This window comes from Spodoptera frugiperda, chromosome 23 (genome assembly GCF_023101765.2).
Source record: "Spodoptera frugiperda isolate SF20-4 chromosome 23, AGI-APGP_CSIRO_Sfru_2.0, whole genome shotgun sequence".
In the NCBI taxonomy this organism is placed as follows: domain Eukaryota; kingdom Metazoa; phylum Arthropoda; class Insecta; order Lepidoptera; family Noctuidae; genus Spodoptera; species Spodoptera frugiperda.
In genome coordinates this window covers 8692819-8716465 of record NC_064234.1, presented here as the reverse complement: position 1 = coordinate 8716465, position 23647 = coordinate 8692819, and the positions used below count along the sequence as shown (strand labels likewise).

General features: G+C 35.2%; 2 protein-coding genes across 4 annotated transcripts; one reads left to right on the top strand and one right to left on the bottom strand.

Moving 5' to 3' along the window:
• Positions 1-6322: 6322 nt before the first annotated feature.
• LOC118266961 (cytochrome P450 18a1) lies at positions 6323-9593 on the top strand. The gene is made up of 6 exons (XM_035580634.2): positions 6323-6897; positions 7212-7333; positions 7422-7646; positions 7737-7941; positions 8047-8311; positions 8397-9593. The coding sequence occupies exons 1-6, from the start codon at positions 6513-6515 to the stop codon at positions 8806-8808; spliced, it is 1614 nt and encodes a 537-aa protein (XP_035436527.1). The 5' UTR covers positions 6323-6512; the 3' UTR covers positions 8809-9593.
• Positions 9594-10479: 886 nt separating this feature from the next.
• On the bottom strand, positions 10480-18133 carry LOC118266714 (cytochrome P450 306a1). Of its 3 annotated transcripts, none has more exons than XM_035580222.2 (8): positions 18110-18133; positions 15352-15676; positions 14967-15112; positions 14411-14610; positions 13685-14135; positions 12354-12500; positions 11869-12043; positions 10480-10717 (listed from the first exon to the last, which is right to left on the bottom strand). In XM_035580222.2, the coding sequence occupies exons 2-8, from the start codon at positions 15668-15670 to the stop codon at positions 10536-10538; spliced, it is 1620 nt and encodes a 539-aa protein (XP_035436115.2). In that variant the 5' UTR covers positions 15671-15676; positions 18110-18133; the 3' UTR covers positions 10480-10535. The 3 variants fall into 3 exon arrangements, with proteins under 3 accessions (XP_035436115.2, XP_035436113.2, XP_035436114.2); XM_035580220.2 differs by lacking the exon at positions 18110-18133 and adding an exon at positions 17444-17624; XM_035580221.2 differs by lacking the exon at positions 18110-18133 and adding an exon at positions 17038-17188.
• Between the last annotated feature and the right edge of the window lie 5514 nt (positions 18134-23647).

Here is a 23647-nt window from a genome sequence, read left to right as displayed (position 1 = left end):
CATATCTACAACATCGGTTGATAGGAAATACCGAAACTCGATACCGGTCTAGATAAATTCAATCCAGCGATAAAAGGGACGGTCATTGACCCCTCGGCCTAGGATCAAAACGTGGCAAGTTAATTTATTTATACGAAGGTGAAAACTGATATTGCAACAAAAGATATCATTACGTTGGATCGTACGGTGGTAAGCAAACTTAATCGATATCAGTCGTGGTTTTGAATGCTTAGCACGAGACACTTAATATACTTAGTCTGATGCGTTGGTGACGCCCAGTGCATAGCCACACCTCTAACTGTGCTTATCAGGATAACATACGGTATGCCCTATAGCCTTGTCAATGCGTTCTTAGGTTTTCACTACATTTCCCTTGTTGTTGCTAAGGAACAATTCAACACTACTGATGTTACTACGACGATAGGTTTGATTATATAAAACCTCGTATTACTATATGTATGTATAAAACCTTTATCTTTCTAACCGCATTAGCTACAACGATAAGTGATACAATGTAAAATGTTCTAACGTAGTAAAACTTATCGCATTGGTTCAGTTTTGTTAGAGAATGTCTATCTCTGTCTTTTGTTTTTAATACTACTATAGGTATTATTAGTTCTTAAAAAAAGTGTTTTTGTTTTTTTATGATTGTTATATGTTAATAAATTATTAATTAACTAAACATTTGATAGTAGGTTCGCTTTGGTTGTCAACAGAACTTAGTAGTAGTAGTAATTCTTATCCTCTTTTAATTATAAATAATTATATAACATTAGTTATATTATTTTGAACAGTATATGACCCTGAAAACTAATGACGCGGAGTGTTATGAAAAGGTAGAGTATCAGCTCTAATAGGTCTTGAACATGAGCATCATTGTAGTAGGATAATGAACCCGTTGTTTATGTTTCTTGTCACCACTGTGTCAATGGTAAGCTTTTATGTCGGTACTGAAGCACCGCCGATTCTAGAATGCGAGGTCATTCTTAGAAATAAACCTACTTAAGTACTTAAATTTTCTATTGCGATTGGTGCCTTAATAAAAGTGACAAAAACTATGACTTAAATATTTTAGAAATCTATAAAAATAGCAAATTAGAACTATCTAATCTAATCAACAATGCTTGTTAAAGGAAATGCCTCAATAACGCGTAGCGTTTACGTATTTTTTAATCAATGTTATTGCTTTTATTTTCTTTACTATTTACTGGTTTACAATAACGTAAATAAAAACTTTTTCATAGTACGACATGGTCATCACGTGCTATGAATGTGACGTAGGCGTAGTGTAGGTGACTCGTAACTAGGTAACTACATACAATGTTGCCGTAGTAATTACTTTAAGGCCATTGTCAATGTACAATTCATTTTCCTACGATTGAGTTCTTTTCAATTGCTATGCGGAACTATGTAAAGGTAGATATATACTCGTATACTTACATATTATAAGACATTATAGGTATATTGACTGCCTCATCCGTCGAATGTTTGAGAATTTATTGCTTAAGTTTCAATGTTATATTACAGGTACGTTTTAATTCGCACAGCAAAGGTATTACAGTACAGGACATAGTTAATTCCTATAGTATTTATAAGTTATAGTGTTATTAATTTATGCTCTTTTACGGAAGGTAATAAGCATGAATCAAGAACACACATATAGCTGTGTATGTTTAAGTTATATATCATTCATGAGTTCTACAGATACGATAAACTTAACTATTTTACCCTTATTTTTGTAATTTTTCAGAAAACTAATCATCGTATTTATTGTCATTTAATGTTAACTTAAGTTAACATTCCTTACATATTGTTTTCCGAACGAAATCGTTACTAAGGAGTAGTTTAAGTAATCATTAAATATCTTTGAGTACAGCAGGAAGAGGCCAAATATTATACCTAAATCAGACATATGATTGTTTGTAAAGTCTTTTTATAGCATTATAAATTCAATTTAAATATCTTTTTATCGGAAACGAAACACGCTATTACTATTATCTTGTGTAAGCAACAAAACAGTAGAATTCCTCGTACCTACGTACGTACGTGCTTATTGTTTTTTTATTATTTAGTTATTAGATAATTTTCAATTTCATAACTTTCTTACGTAAACGATAAACATTTGTTTGTTGTGTTATACGAACAAATTTTTATCTTTGTTTACGTTGTAAAATGTTTTGTTGGGTATTTTTTCAAAGATTACTCATAGTAAACTTTTAACCTAAGAACTGTTTGATTACTCGGTATATTACACAACTTTAAATGAGTAATAGGTTAGGTAGAGTTTATTTTATTCAGTGACTTCTTGACAAAGAGCTAGCTAAGCTGTACAAAGCTGTTTCTGCATTTCATAGATAACTTTAGCTGAAAACTGAGCTGCCTATTCTAGAGGACGACAAAGCCTATGAACTATGAAGCTTAAGTTAAGCAACTCATTCATAAATTTGTTTAAATAAATACTGTCTGAGATATAATTAAGTACAATAATTCATTGATACAAATAAGGCTTTATGCCTTTGTAATAGACCATGGACCTCTAGAATATAGTGAGACAATTTAAATAGTTAATTTTTCTTTTAAGAATAAATTTGTCTAGAAAATATATTTGACATCTGACAGAAAAAATAGATATTTTCCAGAAACATAAATTACAAAATATCGAAAAATACGCGACATCTGTTCGAACATAATTATTCATTTACCAATAATTGCAATAAAAAGCATAATGCCAGAATAAATGTCACAATAAATAAAGTAAAAAAACTTACTAATACTCAATGTATTACATAGTCTGCTTTCGAGTATTAGAAAGAATAAACCACAACATTTGCACTTTTCCGTAACAAACTAAGATTTAAGTCGGTCAATAAGTTTGTTGCCAATATAAGTTACGATCACATTTCAACTAAAAGTTGGCACATCCATGTTAATTATAAAACACGTACGGATATAGGAAAAAAACGGTTCGACATGAAAATTTTCCGTCAACCAATGTAACTTCAAGCGAGTTGGACACAGGACCGCCTTCGTTTTGAATATATAATCAATGAAACCACAAAACTTTTGAATGCGTTATTATGTGATTATTTCATAATTTATGATCATAAATTACTCGATATGTCGGTTAAAGTAGGTAGGACTGGGTTTTTGGTTTCGAAATTCTTAGTTAAAATATGGCGTTAAAATATTTTTTATCTAAGGTCTGTTCTCTCCATGTCTGTAGGAAAACTAGGCTTCATTATATTCATGTACAACTTTTCTTTTGGTAATTTAGGCTTAGTAATAATATTATATATTTTGTTTTTACTTATATCATCCCCTTAAAGATCAGTTAGAGATGAAGATAAGAATAGAGAACTTTTGATTTCATTATATCTTTTTCTTTTGTATAATCTATATCTGCTTAATATTTAAAGCTGATTTGTTGTTTATTGAAACGCTCTAATCTTCAAACTACTGGTCCGATTTGAATTGAATTTTTGTTCCATTTATCGAGGAAGGCTATAGAACATTACACTACGACCAATAGGGGCCGAGCAGACCGGATAAAACCGCGCGAGAGTAGCTAGTATTTATATATTAATTCTTTTTGATTACTCGACCCAATAAAAATCCCGAATCAAAGACCTTGAGAGCCTGAAGCCACTCAGAACAATATTCCACACAACAATGAAATGTCCCGGTGCTATAAGATATGCGTATCAGAAATACCTACTAGTTTCCTTACAACAAGGCAAGCATATAATTATAACACTTATCTATTAAAAAAGAAAAACATATAATATAATACATCACAACAAACAGATAAATATTAATGAGTAAGTTAGTTTAATAACTTTCTAAAAATACAACACACAATTTCCATTTTTAGAATGTATAGTACCTACAATACTAATTATATAGTACCTACAGTATTCTGCGATAGTGCGTAGTATAAAATTTGTTTCTTTAACAATAAATAAAATTGAAAACAATAACATTATTCATAGATTTGTATTTCAAAGCGAAGTTCGTAAGGTCACTAAAACAATACGATTGCAGCTGTGGTAGCTATTCACTGTTATCATGATTCGAATGAATGAAATGAAATATTAAATCATTAGGCTTCAATGTATCGTGATAATATTGCTATAGACATTATACAATACATTTTAGAAGATACCTTTCTAGATACATTTATTGTTTACTGCGGACCTAACTAGTAGTTAAATCAAATCAAAAGTTTGCAACATCTTAACATAAAAAAAATATGATATGGGATCCTTTTCTAGTACTTTGCTAGAGCCTTTAAGCAATGCAGCATAATCTATTGTTGAGATGTTGCAACAGGGATGACCCGAAAGTAAATATGAAATATTTTTATTCTAAATGTCTGTCTCATTTATAATGTTTTAGATAGATAAGTTTTGGGTACGATGGGGCTGACGTAGCCTATTACTTAACAGCCACTAAAATTATATTGATTAAAAAAATCTAAAGTTAAATCTAGTAGGTAACTTTAAAACTAAAAATAAAGGTACCATTTATTTTTAACCGTCATCCGGTTTGGTTATCCAAATCTGTATTTGTATGACTTTAAGGTTGTTCCGGGTTTGGGTGTGTTGTGTGTTTTACATTTGCATTCGGAAACACATACATTTCTTAGTGTGTAGCACCGTTTAAAAAATCTGGTAATTGATGTCATTTTTAGTTTTTACTAGCGCGGAGTTTAGGTTTGTGCCCGATTTTGAAGAACTAATTATAAAACTGGGAAAAGCTAGCTAAATAGTAAATGAATTTTCTTCCTGTTTATGAACAAAATTCACTCATCAATGAAATAAAACAGCTATTCTGTTTACCGTCTCTATTCATTTGCTAGTGAGATTCTAGGCATGCTCAGTACACACGTACTTAGCTTAGCCCAAACTGGGACGTACTAATTTGTTTCTAGTTGGGGTTCAATGTACCAGAAGGATACATTTCAATATAAAATTGACCAGCTTAATATACATCTATGGAGAAATTGGAAAATCTTAAGTAGTATATTTTTCTTTTTAACATGTGGTCTTACAATAATAAATTTTGAATTATAGGTAAATGAAAAACGTAGGCAAATATAAAAATATGTTAAAGATCCGATGTCTCTATTAATATTTTACTCGTCTAGTAAAACTTTACATAATACATTATGATACCAATGTCCTTTCAACAATAGAACCATTTATTTATATTTATCATCCGTTTTCCTGTTATTTCTGTTGAAATTACTTTAAGATGCAACTGCATTTGAATGCAACAGAATTGCTAATAGGTAGGTTTATGAATTACCTACTACTACTATATAATACAGTATTTTTAATTAAAATATACCACAATCAATACCACAATATTGGACGGCGAATTTAATAATCTCACAAATGTATTTTAGTCGTTTATGCCTAATTCTAATTTATTTTGTAGCTTAGAAACAATAAAAATATATGAGTCACTTCACTATAAGTCCAATTTATTGTTACGAAATATTATTATTGAATCATACCTGAATCCTCTTGTTCAGCCGAGTAACTTACATTATTATTGGTAAATGTTTAAGTATTGTATAACATAATAGGTATTATATTTTAATCCACTATACTTAAAACAACTTAATAGGTACGTGTAGAAAGAAGACAAAGACCTTTGATATTTAAAGCACACATTAATGAATGGGGTGTGCGATCTCATTGTATAATTTTAAGAGTGATATTTAAGTGTCGCTTAGAGGTCGAGCAGAGTAGAAGTTCGCCCAAGGCTCTCAATCGCGAGTCGTCGACCCGCCGTCACCTTGCCTCGCGCCAACTTACGCAATTTGTTAATCTTATCATCTGCATGCGCACCCGCACGACCTCGATCTCCCCTCTCACCCCTCGCCGAATTTCGACGCCTACATTAACACCAATAGGTAAAGTAAGTGAGGTCACCCCCAAAGTCAGTTCCTATTTAACATGCGAAATGGGTAAGTAAAATCACGACATCAACATCTAACCGGTATGACTTAATATTTACAAAATATAAAGATAACAATAAAGAATAATAAATTTTGTTTTAAAAAAATAAATAAAAAACATTTAAATATTTTTGAACAGTGTTGAAACCAAAATCGGAACGTCAATAAATAAATCGTACGTTTGTAAAAATCGGCAAATCAAACGCGGTCTACATTAAAAAAATAAAAGTGGTCTACGAGTGTAGTGCTACGGGTTTCGTAGCACACCGGGGCGCCGGAAAAGTGGTGGAGAGAGGAGCGCCTGCGCCGGTGGGACGAGCCTGAATGCTCGCCACCCCGCGCGTATTTATTCGCAAGGCCACGCCAGCGGCGCGCCAGTGCGCAGACGTCGGTCGCACGCGATATACAATCACTGAGTTCTCGGCGTCACATTATCGCGATTTACGATCCGCGCACTAATGCTACGTTCGTTCGTTTACTAAATAACATACAACTGTTGCGTTTTATTTAGTTTTTTTAGTTTTTAAAGACAATATAAACAGTCAAAATGATCACAGTTATATATAATTCCAAATTATTGTGGGGACTATGGTGGGTGACAAACAATATTGTTTCGCGTATTTCGCTGCCGCTGCTGCTGGTGGCGGCCACGGCTTTGCTGGTGCTGCGGCTGGTGTCGCTGCTGCAGGAGATGCGCAAGCTGCCTCCCGGCCCGTGGGGTCCTCCAGTCGTCGGCTACCTGCCCTTCCTCGGAGTGCGCCACAAGACTTTCCTGGAGCTTGCTCGTAACTACGGTGCCCTGTTCTCCGCACGACTCGGAAATCAGTTGACCATCGTTCTCAGCGACTACAAACTCATCAGAGAAGCTTTCCGAAGGGAAGAATTCACTGGACGTCCCAACACCCCGCTCATGCACACCCTGGATGGTCTCGGTGAGTACATAAATATATATTTTTTATGCTTTAAATATTCATACAAGTAATTCTTATAAATATTTCTATTTAAAAAATCGCCTAACAAATTGTTTTAAACTTTAAGTTAAGTCAGTTTGCATAACTCCCCGATATTTCTGAAACATGTACGGTTAAGTTTTACAATTATTTACATTACTGTAACCCGCAATATACCGGCGAGAAAAGTGGCGTTTACATATGCATGTGGGCGTCACTAATACGTCCCTCCCGTCGGCGGTGCGCGTGCGCCGCCCACCTTGTGAGCCCTCACTATAACGCCTCCTTCTGTGCAGGCATCATCAACAGCGAGGGCCGTCTCTGGAAGAGCCAGCGCCGGTTCCTGCACGACAAACTGCGTGAATTCGGCATGACTTACATGGGAAATGGGAAAAAAATTATGGAGGGCAGAATTAAGGTTCGTTTTTCACCCTTAAAATATTTAAATCACTGTTTATTTTTTGTAAATTGATCATCAAACTAACAGGCACGTTTATTTTTATTAGAGCGAAGTTTATGAGCTTATCGCCAATCTGCACCGCGCGGAGGGAGCACCCATTGACGCGAACCCTCTCCTCGCCTTGGGCGTGTCTAACGTCATCTGCGGCATTACGATGTCCGTGCGCTTCAGTAACGGCGACGCTCGCTTCGAAAGGCTCAACAATCTCATTGAAGAAGGCATGAGGCTGTTTGGAGAAGTTCACTATGGTGAATACGTGCCTCTGTACAACGTAAGTATTATATAAAAATCTTAATACAAAGTAATTTCACTTGGTTAAAATTTCAATACAAAAACTAACAAATCCCCTTTTTTGTCGCAGTATCTTCCCGGCAAAGCTCAAGCACAAGAAAAAGTAGCCAAAAACCGTGAAGAGATGTTTGCTTTCTATCAAACTCTGATTGATGAACATCGTGAAACTCTTGATGTCGATAACGTGAGGGATCTCATCGATGTTTATCTGATCGAGATCGAGAAGGCCAAGACCGAGGGCCGCGCCGGAGAACTATTTGAAGGACGAGACCACGGTAAGTTTCATACAAGAATCGACAAGCTATATACAGATGAGATATATCGAAATGATAACATCTTTTTTTGTCTTGAAATGTTTCTAAATATGTAATTTTTTGCAGAGCTCCAAATCAAACAAATACTTGGAGACCTGTTCTCGGCCGGCATGGAAACAATCAAGTCGTCACTCTTATGGATGATTGTATTCATGTTGAGGAACCCCGATGTGAAGAGACGCGTACAGGAAGAGCTCGATGCTGTAATTGGTCGCGAACGTCTACCTGCCATCGAAGACATGCCAAATCTCCCATACACCGAGACAACAATCTTAGAAACTCTTCGCATGTCCAACATTGTGCCCCTAGCAACAACGCATTCACCAACTAAGTAAGTATTCAATAATTAAAATCTGAAATATAGTCAAAAATCTTCCTCAGTAAAGACAAAATACTTATCAACTCTTTTTTTTTAGGGATGTCCACTTGAATGGCTACAGAATTCCTGCAGGCTCCCAAGTTATTCCTCTGATTAACTGCGTACACATGGACCCCAACTTATGGGACGAGCCCAACAAGTTCAACCCCAGTCGTTTCATAGACGAAACAGGCAAAATCAGGCGACCTGAGTTCTTTATGCCTTTCGGTGTCGGAAGGCGCATGTGTCTGGGCGACGTGTTGGCACGCATGGAAATGTTCATGTTCTTCGCATGCATGATGCACCAGTTCGACGTTCAGATGGAGACGGGAGATGCGCCGCCCTCGCTGGAAGGCACAGTGGGCGCCACCATCGCGCCCAAAGCGTTCCGCGTGAAGTTCAGCCCGCGCGCCGCCCCGGCCGCGGCTGCGCCCGACCACCCCCACCTGCGTCACGTCGGCGCGCACTAGACGCCTGCCGCGCTACATCGCGCCTCTACGCGCGTACCCACACCCACCAGTATTCAATGATCACTCGTTTTAGAGCGAATCGAAAACCATTTTTTAATTAGTCTTAATTATAAAATAACGACATCGCCACAGCGATGTTCGAGGCTGTGCATAAATAAAGTGTTCAATTACATACATAGTAGACCGAACGGTAGATATATTGATGTACCCATCGTTGAGATTATACAATGACGTTTGTGTGAGTTTGCAGTATTAGAATGTTGGTAGAGTAGAATCGTAGGAACTTCAGCAAATCACACCATTACACATTTGTATTTAAGGTTTACTTTCTAAGTTCTAGTACCTATACCAAAATAAAATGTAGAATCTAGGTCATTATTTATTAGTGTCACTTGCGTGAATGTGGTATGTTGTGTGTGATCTCATGATTGTTGTTGCAGTAGGCTATTTGTGTAAGGATTGTAAGTGTACTTGTATGTTTAGTGTAATCTGTACCTATCAGGTATGAAGTAACATTCCATGGTAGAGTAACAACCAGCAACTAGTCTAGAGCGATGTCGTCGCTGTGTAATAGAGTAACGCCTAACTTTAATGTTCTTGTTTTGTACTAAATTCATAGTGTTGCAACCTAGTTGCCCTGTACTGAACTTCAGTCACATAAGTCTGTAAGCTATATGAGCTCACCGTTTTCTGTTGGACTAATATAAGCTTTGTATATAATGCTCTGTTTTATTGTAAGTTGTACAGTTTAAGTAATAAACTAATTGTGAAAACATTAATTTAAATACCTTGTTTTATTAAACCCAAAAGTTCTTCAAGCCAAAGAGGTAGTAGACAACTATTCCATGAAAAGTAAATATAAGTGCCATATAGGCCAAATACTTAACTTCATAAACCATTTTTAAAGAAATATCAATCTTATATTAATGAAGTGTTTCCCCTTAAAATATACATAAATTATTTAGATTAAATAATGGCAATAACTTAAAATTCATTGGACTTACAAAACAAAGTTTATTGAACTTTAGTCTTTCGTAACTGCAACATTTAAATAATTTAAACTGAATTAAACTGGTATGCTAGTTTGTAAAGGTGCAGTTGCGTGAACATAAACACTATTAAGTAATGATGGAGGTGAATGACCCGTTGACAGGCTACGTCACAGATAGAGGTATGTAGACTAGACTTGTACAATTTCTGTACACGAGGGAACCGACCAGGCTGACATTACTCACGGTCTTTCCCATTACTCATATGGAACCTATCGCAAGCTGCCTAGTCTGTGGCAGTGTTTACACTATAATATCATTCACGTTTCTGCATATAATTAGCAAGCGATTAGCAAATTCAATTAATTGTAGAATAATGTACAGCCATTGGAAGTAATTAAGTGCGCGGGCACGTGGCGCTGTACAGTCAGAGTGAAACTCGTTCAGTGCCCAGTGTGCAGTTTAACTGAGAAGAAATTGTACTTTTTAATGCAACTATCATTTCTTTATTATCTATATTTTCAGTATTATAGCTTACTGCAGTACTCAGAGTCTTTTAATGGTTACTTAACCCAGTCCTTAGCAATTTTTAAAGGAATAGTTTAAGTAATCATTAAATGTCTCTGAGTATGGCAGTTAGCTTTTTATTTACATCCTACATTAATTAAAAAAATAAAAACAATTGGTTGCTAGCATTTTATTTGTCACACGAAAAATTAAAAATTATCGAATTCATAATCATAAAGGGTCACAATAGTATGAAACGGTAGGCGGTGAGAGGGTGACACCGACAGTTCCTTGCATATCTTTCGTAGAGGGTGGATCAGTCGCCAAGCGCACGCGCCGACGCCGAAACAGCCGCGCCACTAAACCACAAGCCAGCATGCGCGAGAGTTCGTCACCGGGACACATACGTTTTCCTGTACAAAAATAAATTATTATTCAAAATTATTAACGTCCTTTTTCCTGTAAAAATAGTAAAAGTAATGACGTTGGTACATACGTAAAAGGAGATATTACATTTATAACTACTAAACGAAACCAATTTATTATCATACCAAAATTAATATTACAGGAATAAATTTAATTTAATTCAATAACTTAGTACCTCTTTTTTCACACTACTATAATTTATCCATATTATCGATATTATAACAAAAAATAATTGAATTAATTATTTTTCAAGCTAAAATTATCGAAATATTAAATATGGATTCGCAGTTTTGTCTCACAAAGCAAACTCCTTCCTGATTGTTTACATTTAGTTAAATTAAAAAAGGTCGTTTTTTATGTTAGGGTAAAACCAATTGACGACAATACTCGTACGTACCTACGTTGTCGAGGTAATTAAGAAAAAAAAATCCTCTTATTAAAGAATATTAAAAGCTGCAGTATAAAATAAAACAAAAGACGCTTTATCACTTCGAAGAAATAACTATATAGGTAATACCTACGTAGGTTGCACTACATTTTATTAAGAACAAAGTAGATACAAACTATAGTTACGATACAGCAAACGGATGAAATCCGACCAAAAATGTAAGACAAAACTAACCAGACAGACCCATAAATCCTAACACCCTTAAGAAAACCGCACCCGTTTATGACAGGGGTCGTAAAACCGGGTTTAAGAAAAATAAAGTTTAATTTCATCCATTTCTACCTCAGCTCTTTCTCTAAAGTTTTAAGTACCTAGGTAGGTACGGAACTTCGGAATTTATTGCACAAACTGACATGGGTTGAGCATTTGAAAATATTTGAACATTAAGTAATGCATTAATGTTTATTCAACAAGCATTACGTAAATCAATTAGATATATAGGTATACTTTATTTTGTCATCATCTTTAGGTTAAGACGCAGTATTAAGTACTGCGACTTGAGTAATATCCTAAACTTAAATGTAGACAGATAAAACAAATAATGAGAGTGACCATACACTTAAACTTAACACACTTTTTGTAATGTTATGTATTAGACCTATTATAGTTACAATAAAATTCAGGTCTACTCAGAATCAGTTATTCAGAAATCGTAATATTTGTACTTCGTAATTTTCATGTTTACATTACCTGTCTGGAATGGAATAAACTCCGGAGGCTTAAGCAGACTTCCATCTTCAGCTAGGAATCTCTGAGGTCTAAATACTTCAGGGTCTTCCCAAACATCAGGGTCCATATGCAAAGCCCATTGCAAAGGAATGACCATAGTACCTTTGGGAATTCTATAGTTCCCTATAAAAGTGTCCTGTAAACGAAAGAAACGTTTTATTGCCTTTGGGAAAACTTCGCAGTAGTTTTCTAAGCAGTTCTTCAACTTTTCGATTCGATCGATGTTTTAGTATTCCCCAGCGATTAGTCGAGAAGTTATTGCCACACACAGAGGTTGAAAATTTCGAAACTGAAAAGCTAACATATACTTTTTCCAGTTATGAAATATCCATGTCTTGTACGAGTATATTAGGAATATATAGAATAATATAAGTTCGGAAAATACAGAAAATATTCTAGGTGGTTAATGGAAAATTCTGAAAGTAGTTTTAAATAAAAATGCATACTTGCAGGCATCCGTGGGGTATTCCGACGGGCACTATCGATCGAATGCGCTGCGTCTCGCAAATGGCAGCCATCAAGTGTGGCAGTCTGGAACCGTCCACCTCGCCCTCCTCAGGGTACACTGACAGAATCTCCTTTCGAATTATTTCCTGCAACATTAATGTTTATTTTACAATCATGAGAATTATTAAAATTTAAAGAATATACCACAAAACTACAAAGCATTACTCGACTTTTTTCGGGTTCCGAAAAATTTCTTTGTAGTAGCACGGAGTCTGGAAATGTGCCCGGTATATGGCAATAGACTCACTCTCTATTACACAGGGCTTATAACATAAATTGTGAAATGTGCCTATATATTGTACTGTGGCATTACGTGCCATAATGTGCACCTCTGCCTACCCGTCCGGGGATACAAACAACCATGACGATATAAAAAAAACATAAAGCTACAATGTTATATTTATTATCACACCCATTAATCGGTCTGCAGCACTTTTTACAGATGTGAACAACTCCAACTTTATCGAAATCAGACAACTGATGTGCTTTAGTAAATTCGAATTGAATAAAATCTTATAATTCAGCTTTTGTATACTTCAACATAAATTATGTGCATTATGTTTCACACATATGTAGGCACATTCAAGTATGTACAGGCACCTTAGTTTAATAAAGACTTGAAGTGCCTTTCAACTTTGTAAAGCGTGAACATTTCGCGTCACTCAGCAATCGTAGTGATTGACATTTTGATTACAAACTCTCTTGCTCACACAAATCATTAGGAATTGATGAAATGATTCGACAAGACGAATGTTTCTAAACAAGAACACACAATACGTATGTGTATGACTTTGGGATTGATGTGCTTAACACTATAAATGGTCTACTAAATAGGACGAAATAGGGACTTACATGTAAATTAAATTTGGTTTCAACATAACAAATTAGGGATTATGATAGGATATGAAAATCAAACATCTATTTAGTGACGGCAGTTAGGTAATGACAAAAATATTAGACACGTATTATTTATTTTGCCATTAAGATAACAATACTTAGATAAACGGGATCAAAGTTTAGAAGTGGTTTGCTACCACTTATACGTCATTTCTACTTATAAAATGTACATTGATGTGACGTAACGCAATATTTCATATCAATATATCTTCGAAAGTATTTATCGTAAGAAAATACAAAATACTTGTTAAATATTTTAAAATAATCTACAAGACGGACATTAAAATAAAAATTGATCATCTAACCTATTGTACGAAAACTAACGTGTTATGAATTCAACAGCTACAATTATTTATCGAACCAAAAATCTTACCTGTTCTTCAGGATAAAGGGCCATATACAGCAGGAACCAGGACAGAGTCACCGATGTAGTATCAAGACCAGCTCCAAACATATCAGCCAGAAGATACAACATCTGTTCATCCGTCATGTACTTAGCTCCTTCATCTCCACTCTCATACCTTCTCTTCTGTTCTAGAAGGAAATTATCAAGGATGCACTCTCCATCCGTTGGTATCAGAATATTAGGATCGAAGTAATGTTCTTCAGTATTTGAGGCGTGTTTGCTGTACGTGATACATTTGATATGACCGTCTGGGTGTTCGTTAAAGAGGTTTTCGTGAAGGGGGTATGCTGCTTCTTTCACTGGTGCCAACCCTAAAACCTTTCGTCGTCGATCGATGATGCTCGCGTATAGTCTGTGAGTTTGAGCTTGACCGCGCGTTAGCACTTCAATTGTTTTTCTTGTTGATGCTGAAATGAACCTAAAACAAAGGGAATTATGGGTGTAAATCGCACAAAAGTTTAATGAAATCATAAATGTCTGGAGCCGTATGCGACTACTATTCAATTTTGAGGAAGACCAATACAATTTAATTACTCCACGCACTTTGGACGAATAGATATGAAGTATCTGTCTGTCTACATCACGCAGACAGTTTAATAATAATGTCTAGACATACATTTAGCTTCCAGATTAGATTAAAAGTTATTTATAACAATAAATCGATATAATAAAAACGCAAAACATGATGCTTACCTAATAAAGGGCAAAAAATTAACAACACCAGCTACTCCCATTTCGTGGCACCCCTCCTCTTGGATCTGTCTGAACCAATTCCAGGTTTTATCGTCAGGGGGAAACTTCGATCCGAAGATAATTTCATTCACCACATTTCCTAGAGAATTCGTCAGCATGTGACTCAAATCCATAGGGCTCCCTTCAGACTTCTCGATGTTCTAAAAAAAATTTATAAAAAAGACTTTGTTCATTATTTCTGAATTAATTCATCGTTATTCAAATACGAGCTTTAAAATTAAGGAGCTTAGGTTAAAATTACATTTTCTACGTCAACTTTTAAATGAGAATTAATTAATAACATTACGAACAAATGTCAATGTTTAAATAAAAAAATTGGGACCCATTTGGTAGGTGACGCCTTTAGCTTACATATTAATCAAGATATTAGGCTGACAGATTTTAAAAATGATCTTTGGTAGTATAACAGCAAGGTTTGTTTTCATAAAATGTGTAGATTTTTTATTTCAAAACTTAGGATCAATATTAGGTTGTAAGTACGGAATACAAATCATACTTCTAAAAGTTCGTAGACGCCTGAAGCTATCCGTTTTTCCAACTTTTCTCGCGACACGCTGTGTTTACTCATACCAAAGCTTTTCAGCCACATCGTTATCAACTTTCTCTGGTCCTTCCACAGGCTGCCCTCAGCACAAATAATACCTTTGGAAACAAAATATTAAATAATACTTATTCGATATATTTCATTAGAGAGATACTGCAGTAAAAGAATCGGAAAGATAGAAAAATCATATCACAATCGTGTATGAGTGTATTATTCCAAACTCCTCGCTGATATTGAGCTTAATCTGCGAATCAAACCCGATAATTAGCAGGATCTACCAATTATTTTGTTTTTTATTTACATCCAAAGAAACTATGTGTTTAACAAATGCTCTTACCATTTCCATGCATGATACCATGCGTCAAATACAACGGCGCTCGTCCCGAAAAATTCTCCTTAGCAAAGGCATCTCTTATCAATTTATGGTCAGATAAAACCACAGAATACACGCTGCCCATGCCAATGCCATATATCGGTCCATACTGTTTAGATAATTTAGTCAAAGTCAAATGCGGCTGATGACGATCCAAGAAAGGTAAATAACCGACGATCGGTAAGCCCCACGGCCCAGGAGGCAAGTTCTGCCATTCCTTTATTTTTTTAAAAATCCAAAATCCCGCGACGAATGTGACTAGCCATAAAAAGAAAAAGTCCATCTCGATCTAAAACAAAAGATGCGCATACATTACCCTATTATACAGTAGACGAGGGAATTTGAAAAAAGAACAACGGAGAATATTAGACAGGCCACTTTCAAATAAATGCTTCAAAAAAAATGTCTGGCTGCAAAGGCAACAGACTCTTTGTCTCTGGTCTTTGTTCTCCGAGACATTTAAGATCGAGTTAGGGTTAGATATTATAGAAATGTCTGCCGTCTAGCTTTTTTGCAACAACAATATTTACGATCTGTCTAAAGCTTTAGACTTAGTTTTGTTTTGCGATCGTCTGCAAATGATAACTAGGAAGAAAGGAATTTATTATAACTTTGTGTTCCTCAAGAAAAAAAAACATGATCGATAGTGTCGTCTAGTTTTGGGGTGATTCCTAAATAAATTGTTTAGGTATTATACATAATACACTTTACTTGTTTTTTTTAACCAACCGATATGTTAAAACCAAATTAGTTTAATAAAGGTATCTAAAGGTCGACGTTCGTACATATTATATAACCATTGGTATATGTATAAGACGATACTGCAAGTCTGCAACGTATACTGAAACGTGTTACTTCAACATAAGCAAATAATCGAATAATGCAGGTGTACAATTTCACACAATATCTAGCATATACTCGTCCAATGAACTATATTACTATACTAGCTTCTGCTAGCGACTTCGCTCGCGTTTCCGTGGAATAAAAAGTATCCTATCACCCAAGTCAGTTTATACCTTGTCTGTATACAAATTTCATCAGTTTCAGAGTGATCAACAAACAAACAAACTTTCATATTTATCATATTAGTGTGATACAATCTTTTTTATTATAAGTAATCTTTGAAAACTGTATTTAGTTTAAGAAAAATTGACAACATTTTGTGTCATTGTGATTATTTATCATTGTCGTTATCATGGGTTTAATTTTTTATTGTTGATCAGACCTTACATTATGTCATGAACAGTATATAATATTTAAAAGTAAACGTTTTCGAAAGATATCTAACGACCAATAGAGCTACTACTAAAAAACTAAGTAGTTAAGTACGTATCACCTATTTATATATCACTTACGTAGTACCGTATAAGTTACATATATTTTCCTGTAATCCTGTACTTAGAATACTACATAATAGTCCATCAAGCTAACCAAATACTGTTAACAATGTCCAATAGATTTTTTACTTTATTGCTAAACGATAAGGTTGTATTTGATTCAGTTAGCGTTCATACATAAATGTAGGCACACACTATTTTCACAGACATTAATATCGACTACTTATGTATCTGTCTATTTCATTAAAATATAAACAAAAAACATTCATTTCGTTTAAATATTAAGCAAAACAATAAACATTAGCTGACATACCTAGATAATAGTTTTCGACCATGAATTTCTGTATAAAAAATAATCCATGCAACATTGAAGAACAACTAAAAATAATATGTGATACAATAATCAATATTTGATTACATCAATATCTTATCAAATAAATACAATCCACCTACACTGAAACATGTTATAAAACAACATCATCCATGTGATAACAATATTGCACAAGACCGCGTGAACCAATGTCACAATTTTTGAAGCACGGCCTAAAAATATATCGTTCATTCCTCTAGTTAATCTGTGGTACTCAATGCTACCAACCGAAAAAAGGAACAATGTGATGTCATCGCTTGTGATTGGTCTATGATTTATAACCAAACTTTTGCATTTAAAACGTTAATAATAAGAATAAATACGGTGAGTAATGTGGTAAATAACTTACTTGGTAATGTCGTTAGGACAGGAAGTTTTGTATAACTCGCAGTAAGTTATACTAGGAATTTAAGCGTTTAACTGGCCAGTACTACTAACACAAACTTCTCGTCACGTGTCAAAGCACCTACTGGCTAATATGAACTAACAACACCGAACAACAAAAGAATCAATATTGCAAGAAAAATTTTGTTTTTCAAATTGCCCTAAATATTAAATATTTATGTTCGACCGTTCCAGATACACTTAGGTATTCAGATTTTTATCGAAGTGCCGATTATAGCTGACGTATTCATCATACATTGAACGATATGTAGGCTGTTTTTGTTTAAGGTTCGTGCTGTGTTGTTAATGGAATGCAATTTAGAGATAACATCGTTTGAAAGTCGATCGTTGTTAGATGGGCCCAGGGGAGCAGGCCAGGTAAGTCTGATTGTATATTCACGGGAATAATCGACTGGAGACGAATGTTTTATGGATACAAAAAGAACTGTTATTTTATGGTTCTCTCACAAAAAAACATTACGATTTTATTTAGTTTTTAAAACTATAGAGACGTGTTGTAAGACTTAACTATATCCTGCAAAATGTAGGTCGAACGATGACTAAACAAATTAATTAGTCGTATTAATGCGTAAAATATATATCAAATGCAAATAAATAATTAGCTACTTACCAATTTGCTTGAATAACATTTGATAATCGCTACTACGCACCGGCTCGAGCATTATCGCATATCAATGTTATAATAAAACATAATTTAAACAGGCGCATAAATTTGTACCCATTCATCATTTTGTACTGAAGGACATGTACTGAAAGAAAGATGGAACTATTTTGATTTCTAATATAAACAACTTGATAATTATTCATCTATTTAAGTCTTATCTCTAGTTGCCTTCAACTCAAGTTACTATCAACCTCTATTGAACCGGAGCTGCGGACTGGACGGTTACCGGGGTTCCGGCTCAAAAGCAGGAGTAGGAACGGGATGGTTTTTACTCAGTAAGAGTCTGACACTCCATCTCGCCTCGCCCAAGGCGGGAGAAGACGTTGGTTGAGTGACTATCCCCCCTCAAAAAAAAAGCCTCGATACAACAGTAATTATTTCCTCATTTCTCCGATCTTAACTATCTCCGTTACTTTTTTTATTGGTCTTCTAAAAAAAACATTTCAGTAAGAACAGAGAGATTTCTACTCGCTCCATTGATTAATAAACAAAAATTCTAGATCTAGTCTAGGTTCCTGGACACTTTGGATTGGAGCTAGATAGTCATGAAAAGCAGTTCCGTTCCTTACTAGACAGAAATGTATAGCTGTACACATACAGACCCTTGCACATCCCAATAATACCAATACATCAAATTTGTTAAAATATGTTGAACTCTATTACAAATCAGTAAGGTTAAAATCAGTCAATCAATCATATCTGTTAAAACAGTGCGTATTTTGGGGCCCTTCTAAGGCATCAGTATCAGTGGTCTGCAACAGTCCGTATCTGACGTTTTCTCATGACCTTCATAGAGTCGTCGGTCCTATAGCGGCCTACCCACACGGAGCCCTTCGTCACGCCTCTACCACGGACGTACTTCATCAACATTATATTCTAATTACGCAGTTTGAGATTTTTTATATCAGTCAGTCAGTATTCGCACCTATTTTGTTTGTTTGTTAATTTAATTTAATAAGATATAACCAATGGTTTGATTAACAACTTATATTTATTTAACAACAATTTTCGTACGTTTTAGTTAGATTATGTATTAGTATAAGGTATGATGGGATTGGCATACACGTCATACACGTGCGTGTAAAAATCCCTAAATATAAATAAAGATAAAAAATAAATAAAAAAGAAATAATTTTTGTTGCTTATAGTTTCCATTGAATGGTGCACTTTCAATCTCTAAAAGTACTATTAAGAATTTCAAAATCGAATACACAGTAATACCTTCATTCATCATCATCAGCCGTAAGATGTCCTCGGCGACACCAGTGACCAATCGCCTCTTCCTCTTCCGTGGCCTGAGGGCTTATATCGACTGATTGAAACTAACTGGAACTAATGACTATTATCACGAAGGGCACACTATGGGAACTGGGAGGGTCTTGAAGGGACATAGGAAGTACAATTGGCCTCTAAACGAATTAGAGCAAGGTTCGAGCCTTGACCTAATCAAAGGTTGTTAAAGGGCACAGGATGGGAACTATGAGGGACTATAAGGGACATAGGAAGTCCAATTTGACCTTTAAATAAATGATAGCAAGGTTGGAATCTCTTAATAAATTGGGACAAGGCTAAAACCTTGCCCTGTTATATTTAGCGGCCAATTTATTTATACTTCCTATGTCCCTTAAATAGACCCTAGTTCACGTTCTGTGCCCTATAACCTTCGTTATTAAGACCATTATTTCCAGTCAATCATAATAACGTATTGGAGTTAGAGTTTTGACGTAGTTATCTTCACACAAAAAGTATGTCAAGGTTCTAGAAACCAAATCTGTGGTAAGATAGGTTATTGAGATAAAATTGGCCGTATAAACATGTCATTATAAAATTAACTTTTTTTGGACATTCTCGCTTTTTTTTTCGACTCCCGGTTTAGGCGAGGCGAGAGGTAATGTCAGTCTCTTAGTGACTAAAAACCACCACATTCTTACTTCTGCTTTTCGAGCCGGAGCTCCGGTAACCCGCTAGGCATTCCGCAGCAGCCGGAGCCCCCATAACCCGGCAGACAGTCCGCAGTTCTCGCTAGATATTAGACATAAAATTTTTTAAAGGATTATACTTACACGCTATGCTTAGTTTAGAAGTTGTTTATGAATATAGTATCATTTCAAAAGGTACCAAATACGAACATGAAACGCGGTGTAGGTAATCACCCGGAAAAGCATTGAAGCATCCCTTAGGATAAAAATAGCGCTTCCAAGTTACGCGTACGTATTATCCACGTGATTTCAACAGCATAATATTAACTGAGTATATAAGTGCATACTAAATAACAATTAATCAAACATTCACCCACATAGATAAGCTAATGTATACATTATTTTATTTGCTTCTTACTCGCGACTTCTGATAAATCTTGTTCCCACGGCCACTTCAGGAAAGTGAGTATACCCACAAAGTACAATAAGTATTAGAGGATATACCCGTAGGGTAAGTTAAGGGCGAACCGACGAACAACCTAACAGGTTACCGGGTCTCCGGCTTAGAGCAGGAGAAGAAACGGGGTAGTTTATTCAGTAAGAGTTGATAATTAGAAATCTGAAGAAGACATCCAAAGTTCTTTTCAAGAAATATGAGAAACGAGTTTCTGATTTGATATCCAGTTAAAAATACCTATTATTGAGTTTTTCTATTTACAAAAACAGGCTCAGTAATAACATAGACTTTGGGATTGACACGGGACCTATAAAAATAGGCTCGACGAAAAGCGAAAACTAGTAGGTATATGTGCAGCAGAAACTGGTATGTGTGTCTGTTTCTTTAGGAAATTAAACAATTAAAATGCAAGATATTTAAAAAATGACGTGGAAATCTTGTAGACGGAACCGCAAAGCCCGTTTTATTTTTTCTCTTATTTATTTGCATGAAACTTCATAATTTACTGAGCTGCTTGCGTCAATGGAAGCCGACTTTGCATAAAATATCTGCATTTGTGACTGAAATAAAAAAAAATTAAAACTGTTGAAACAATGAGATGTATTGTAAAGATATAATAAAACGGACTAGCTATTGCTGTTACCTGGAGTTTTAATCCAAAAAAATAACTTAAATCACTCTAAGCAGAGCGTCCATTCGACTTGTAACTCTGATACTGTTTTGCATTCATATACATTATTAATATAATAGGTGCGTTAAGTTGTATTATCCTGTGCATCATTAGATTTAGTAGCTTTATATTATAATTTATTCTCTATTCAACATAAACCATTTATATTTATAATATTCGATAAATGACAAATTTAATGTAAATAAATAGATGACATCCGCGTCAGTTACCGCGCTAGCTTTAAAGACCCCGGTGTAGCTTGAAATTAGTCAGAGAATCCCCGAAACATGATGTAATTTTACATTTGTCATTGATTTAAAGTTAGATTAGTACCAAAAATAGAAATAGTTACACTCTTTACTACCAAACTACGTAGTACATTGAACAATTTATCCCAAGTACATTTGCGTATATTGACTCGTTGAGGCCGGCCCCATAATGTGACACGTATTTATACGCAATAGCCGCAATTTCCATATTATCTAATCAAAATATTATTAAGATCGAGAATAAGTATCGAGATAAATCTCTTATCAATAACAAGTCAATCAAAAGACTATTAAGTAATTTGTGAACTAAATTAAATATTTGAATTTCAATTAGGAGACAAAAAACTGTTTAGTAATTCAGTAAACTGTTTAGAGTGATATAACGTTTTTGAAAAAAACATTATAAATATTTATGTTTTTAATGCCATTATAATAAGTCATTTTGTTACTGTAGGTTCATTACAATAATTGAAGAGCAGGGAATCCTAAAACTCTTAGGTACGTCATTAAAAGGGGGAGAACCCTGTATGGTATTTAAAGATGTGCGTTAAATTACTGTAATATATGAGATTTAGATTTAGAGTTCAGCCATGGTAGTCTCAATGGGGCAAACCCTGTACCTTCCTTAAAGATCCTCTCGTATAAATTTTTGTATATATATTTAATATAATTTATTTTAAATACGATTTAAAGATCGAGCATGTATACAAAAGAGTTAGGTTGGGGGGAGTGCGAGACGGACGGGCGAGGTCGCGCGCAGTGGCGGGCGCTGGCGGCGCGAAGTGTGAAGGCCGGTCAGCGGCCGAGCTGCTGTTATGTTATCGGACCAATCATAACGATCTACTCACTTATGCACTATCCACTAATGCAAAGCATTAGCTCCACCACGTGCCGCTGAATTTATTAATTATTACGAGACGCAATTACGCGCACCAACTTTAATTGATTCCATAATTATATTCACGCACAACAGCCACTACCAGCGGGCATAGCCTCCGGTCAAATTCACTACCGCGCTCTTAGGAATGTTGAACGAAAGATTAATTGAATAATTGCCGACATTCTACAAATTAAAAAATACTAGCAGTCTAGGTCACACGTAAAAGTTGTCTTACTTAGGTATATCTATCTCATTCGATTTGTTCAAAGAAATGATTCGGATATATTCGTTTTACCTTGTTTAAACCGCAGACTTTATTTTGTTAAGAAATCATTAACTTGGCGCCCAATTGTTAAAATGGCACGATTTTTATAAGTAATAATAAAGGCGACGCAATTTAGGTAAATTCCCAAGGAATCGTAATACATTTTTTTTAAACGCAAGTTATTAGATTACGAGTCATTAATTTGAATAAACTCAACACAGAACTCAGAACATAACAAAATCAAAAAAGAAGACAACTGGTACGACATAAATGATGGTGCGATCCTTACGCTAACGCCCATGCCATAAATTAATATACTAACGAAGCCTTTTATTAAATGTTACTTGCTCGTGTATGCGTTTTATTTAATAATGAAATAATTGTGAGATAGTATCTATCAGTATAATAACGATGAATCAAGTGATTAAGCGTGAGTGAGGGCCGAGCGAGACAATAGCCGCGCGGATCCAGAGCCACGGAGCTGTGCGGAGCAGTCGAGGTCCTTTTTGCCATTCTCATTCAGCCACCGTACAGTTATCCCGCGGCCAGTGTTACTGACACATGCAAGGTTAACATGAGGTGGACGCCCGCACTACACGCCGCATACCACTTAAACGACATTTACGTTTTATCGAACCATTCCGATCAAACAGGACCAACCAAAAGCCAAAATCCGTCTCCAAGTAGGTAACTTGCAAGCACACTAAATGTATTTTTTTTTCTTCTTTTACCGTGTTACCTACAGCAAAACGTTATTTCCTAGATAATTATTAAAATGCATTTGAGCAGTTAACCACCTGCAACCTTGTATAAAGTTGTGTTTTTCCTTATACCTTGCAACTACACTTGCTGTATATCAATTATTATCTATCTCGATTTTAGGTTGTGTTCTACAAGATAATCTATTGAAACGAGTAAATAAATTTCACGTCTACATTTAAGTGGAGCGTCAATCGATAAAAAGTGCAGATATCAGAACTAGTCGGACGTGTCGGCCCTCAGCGTCCCTGGAATGTTCATCTCA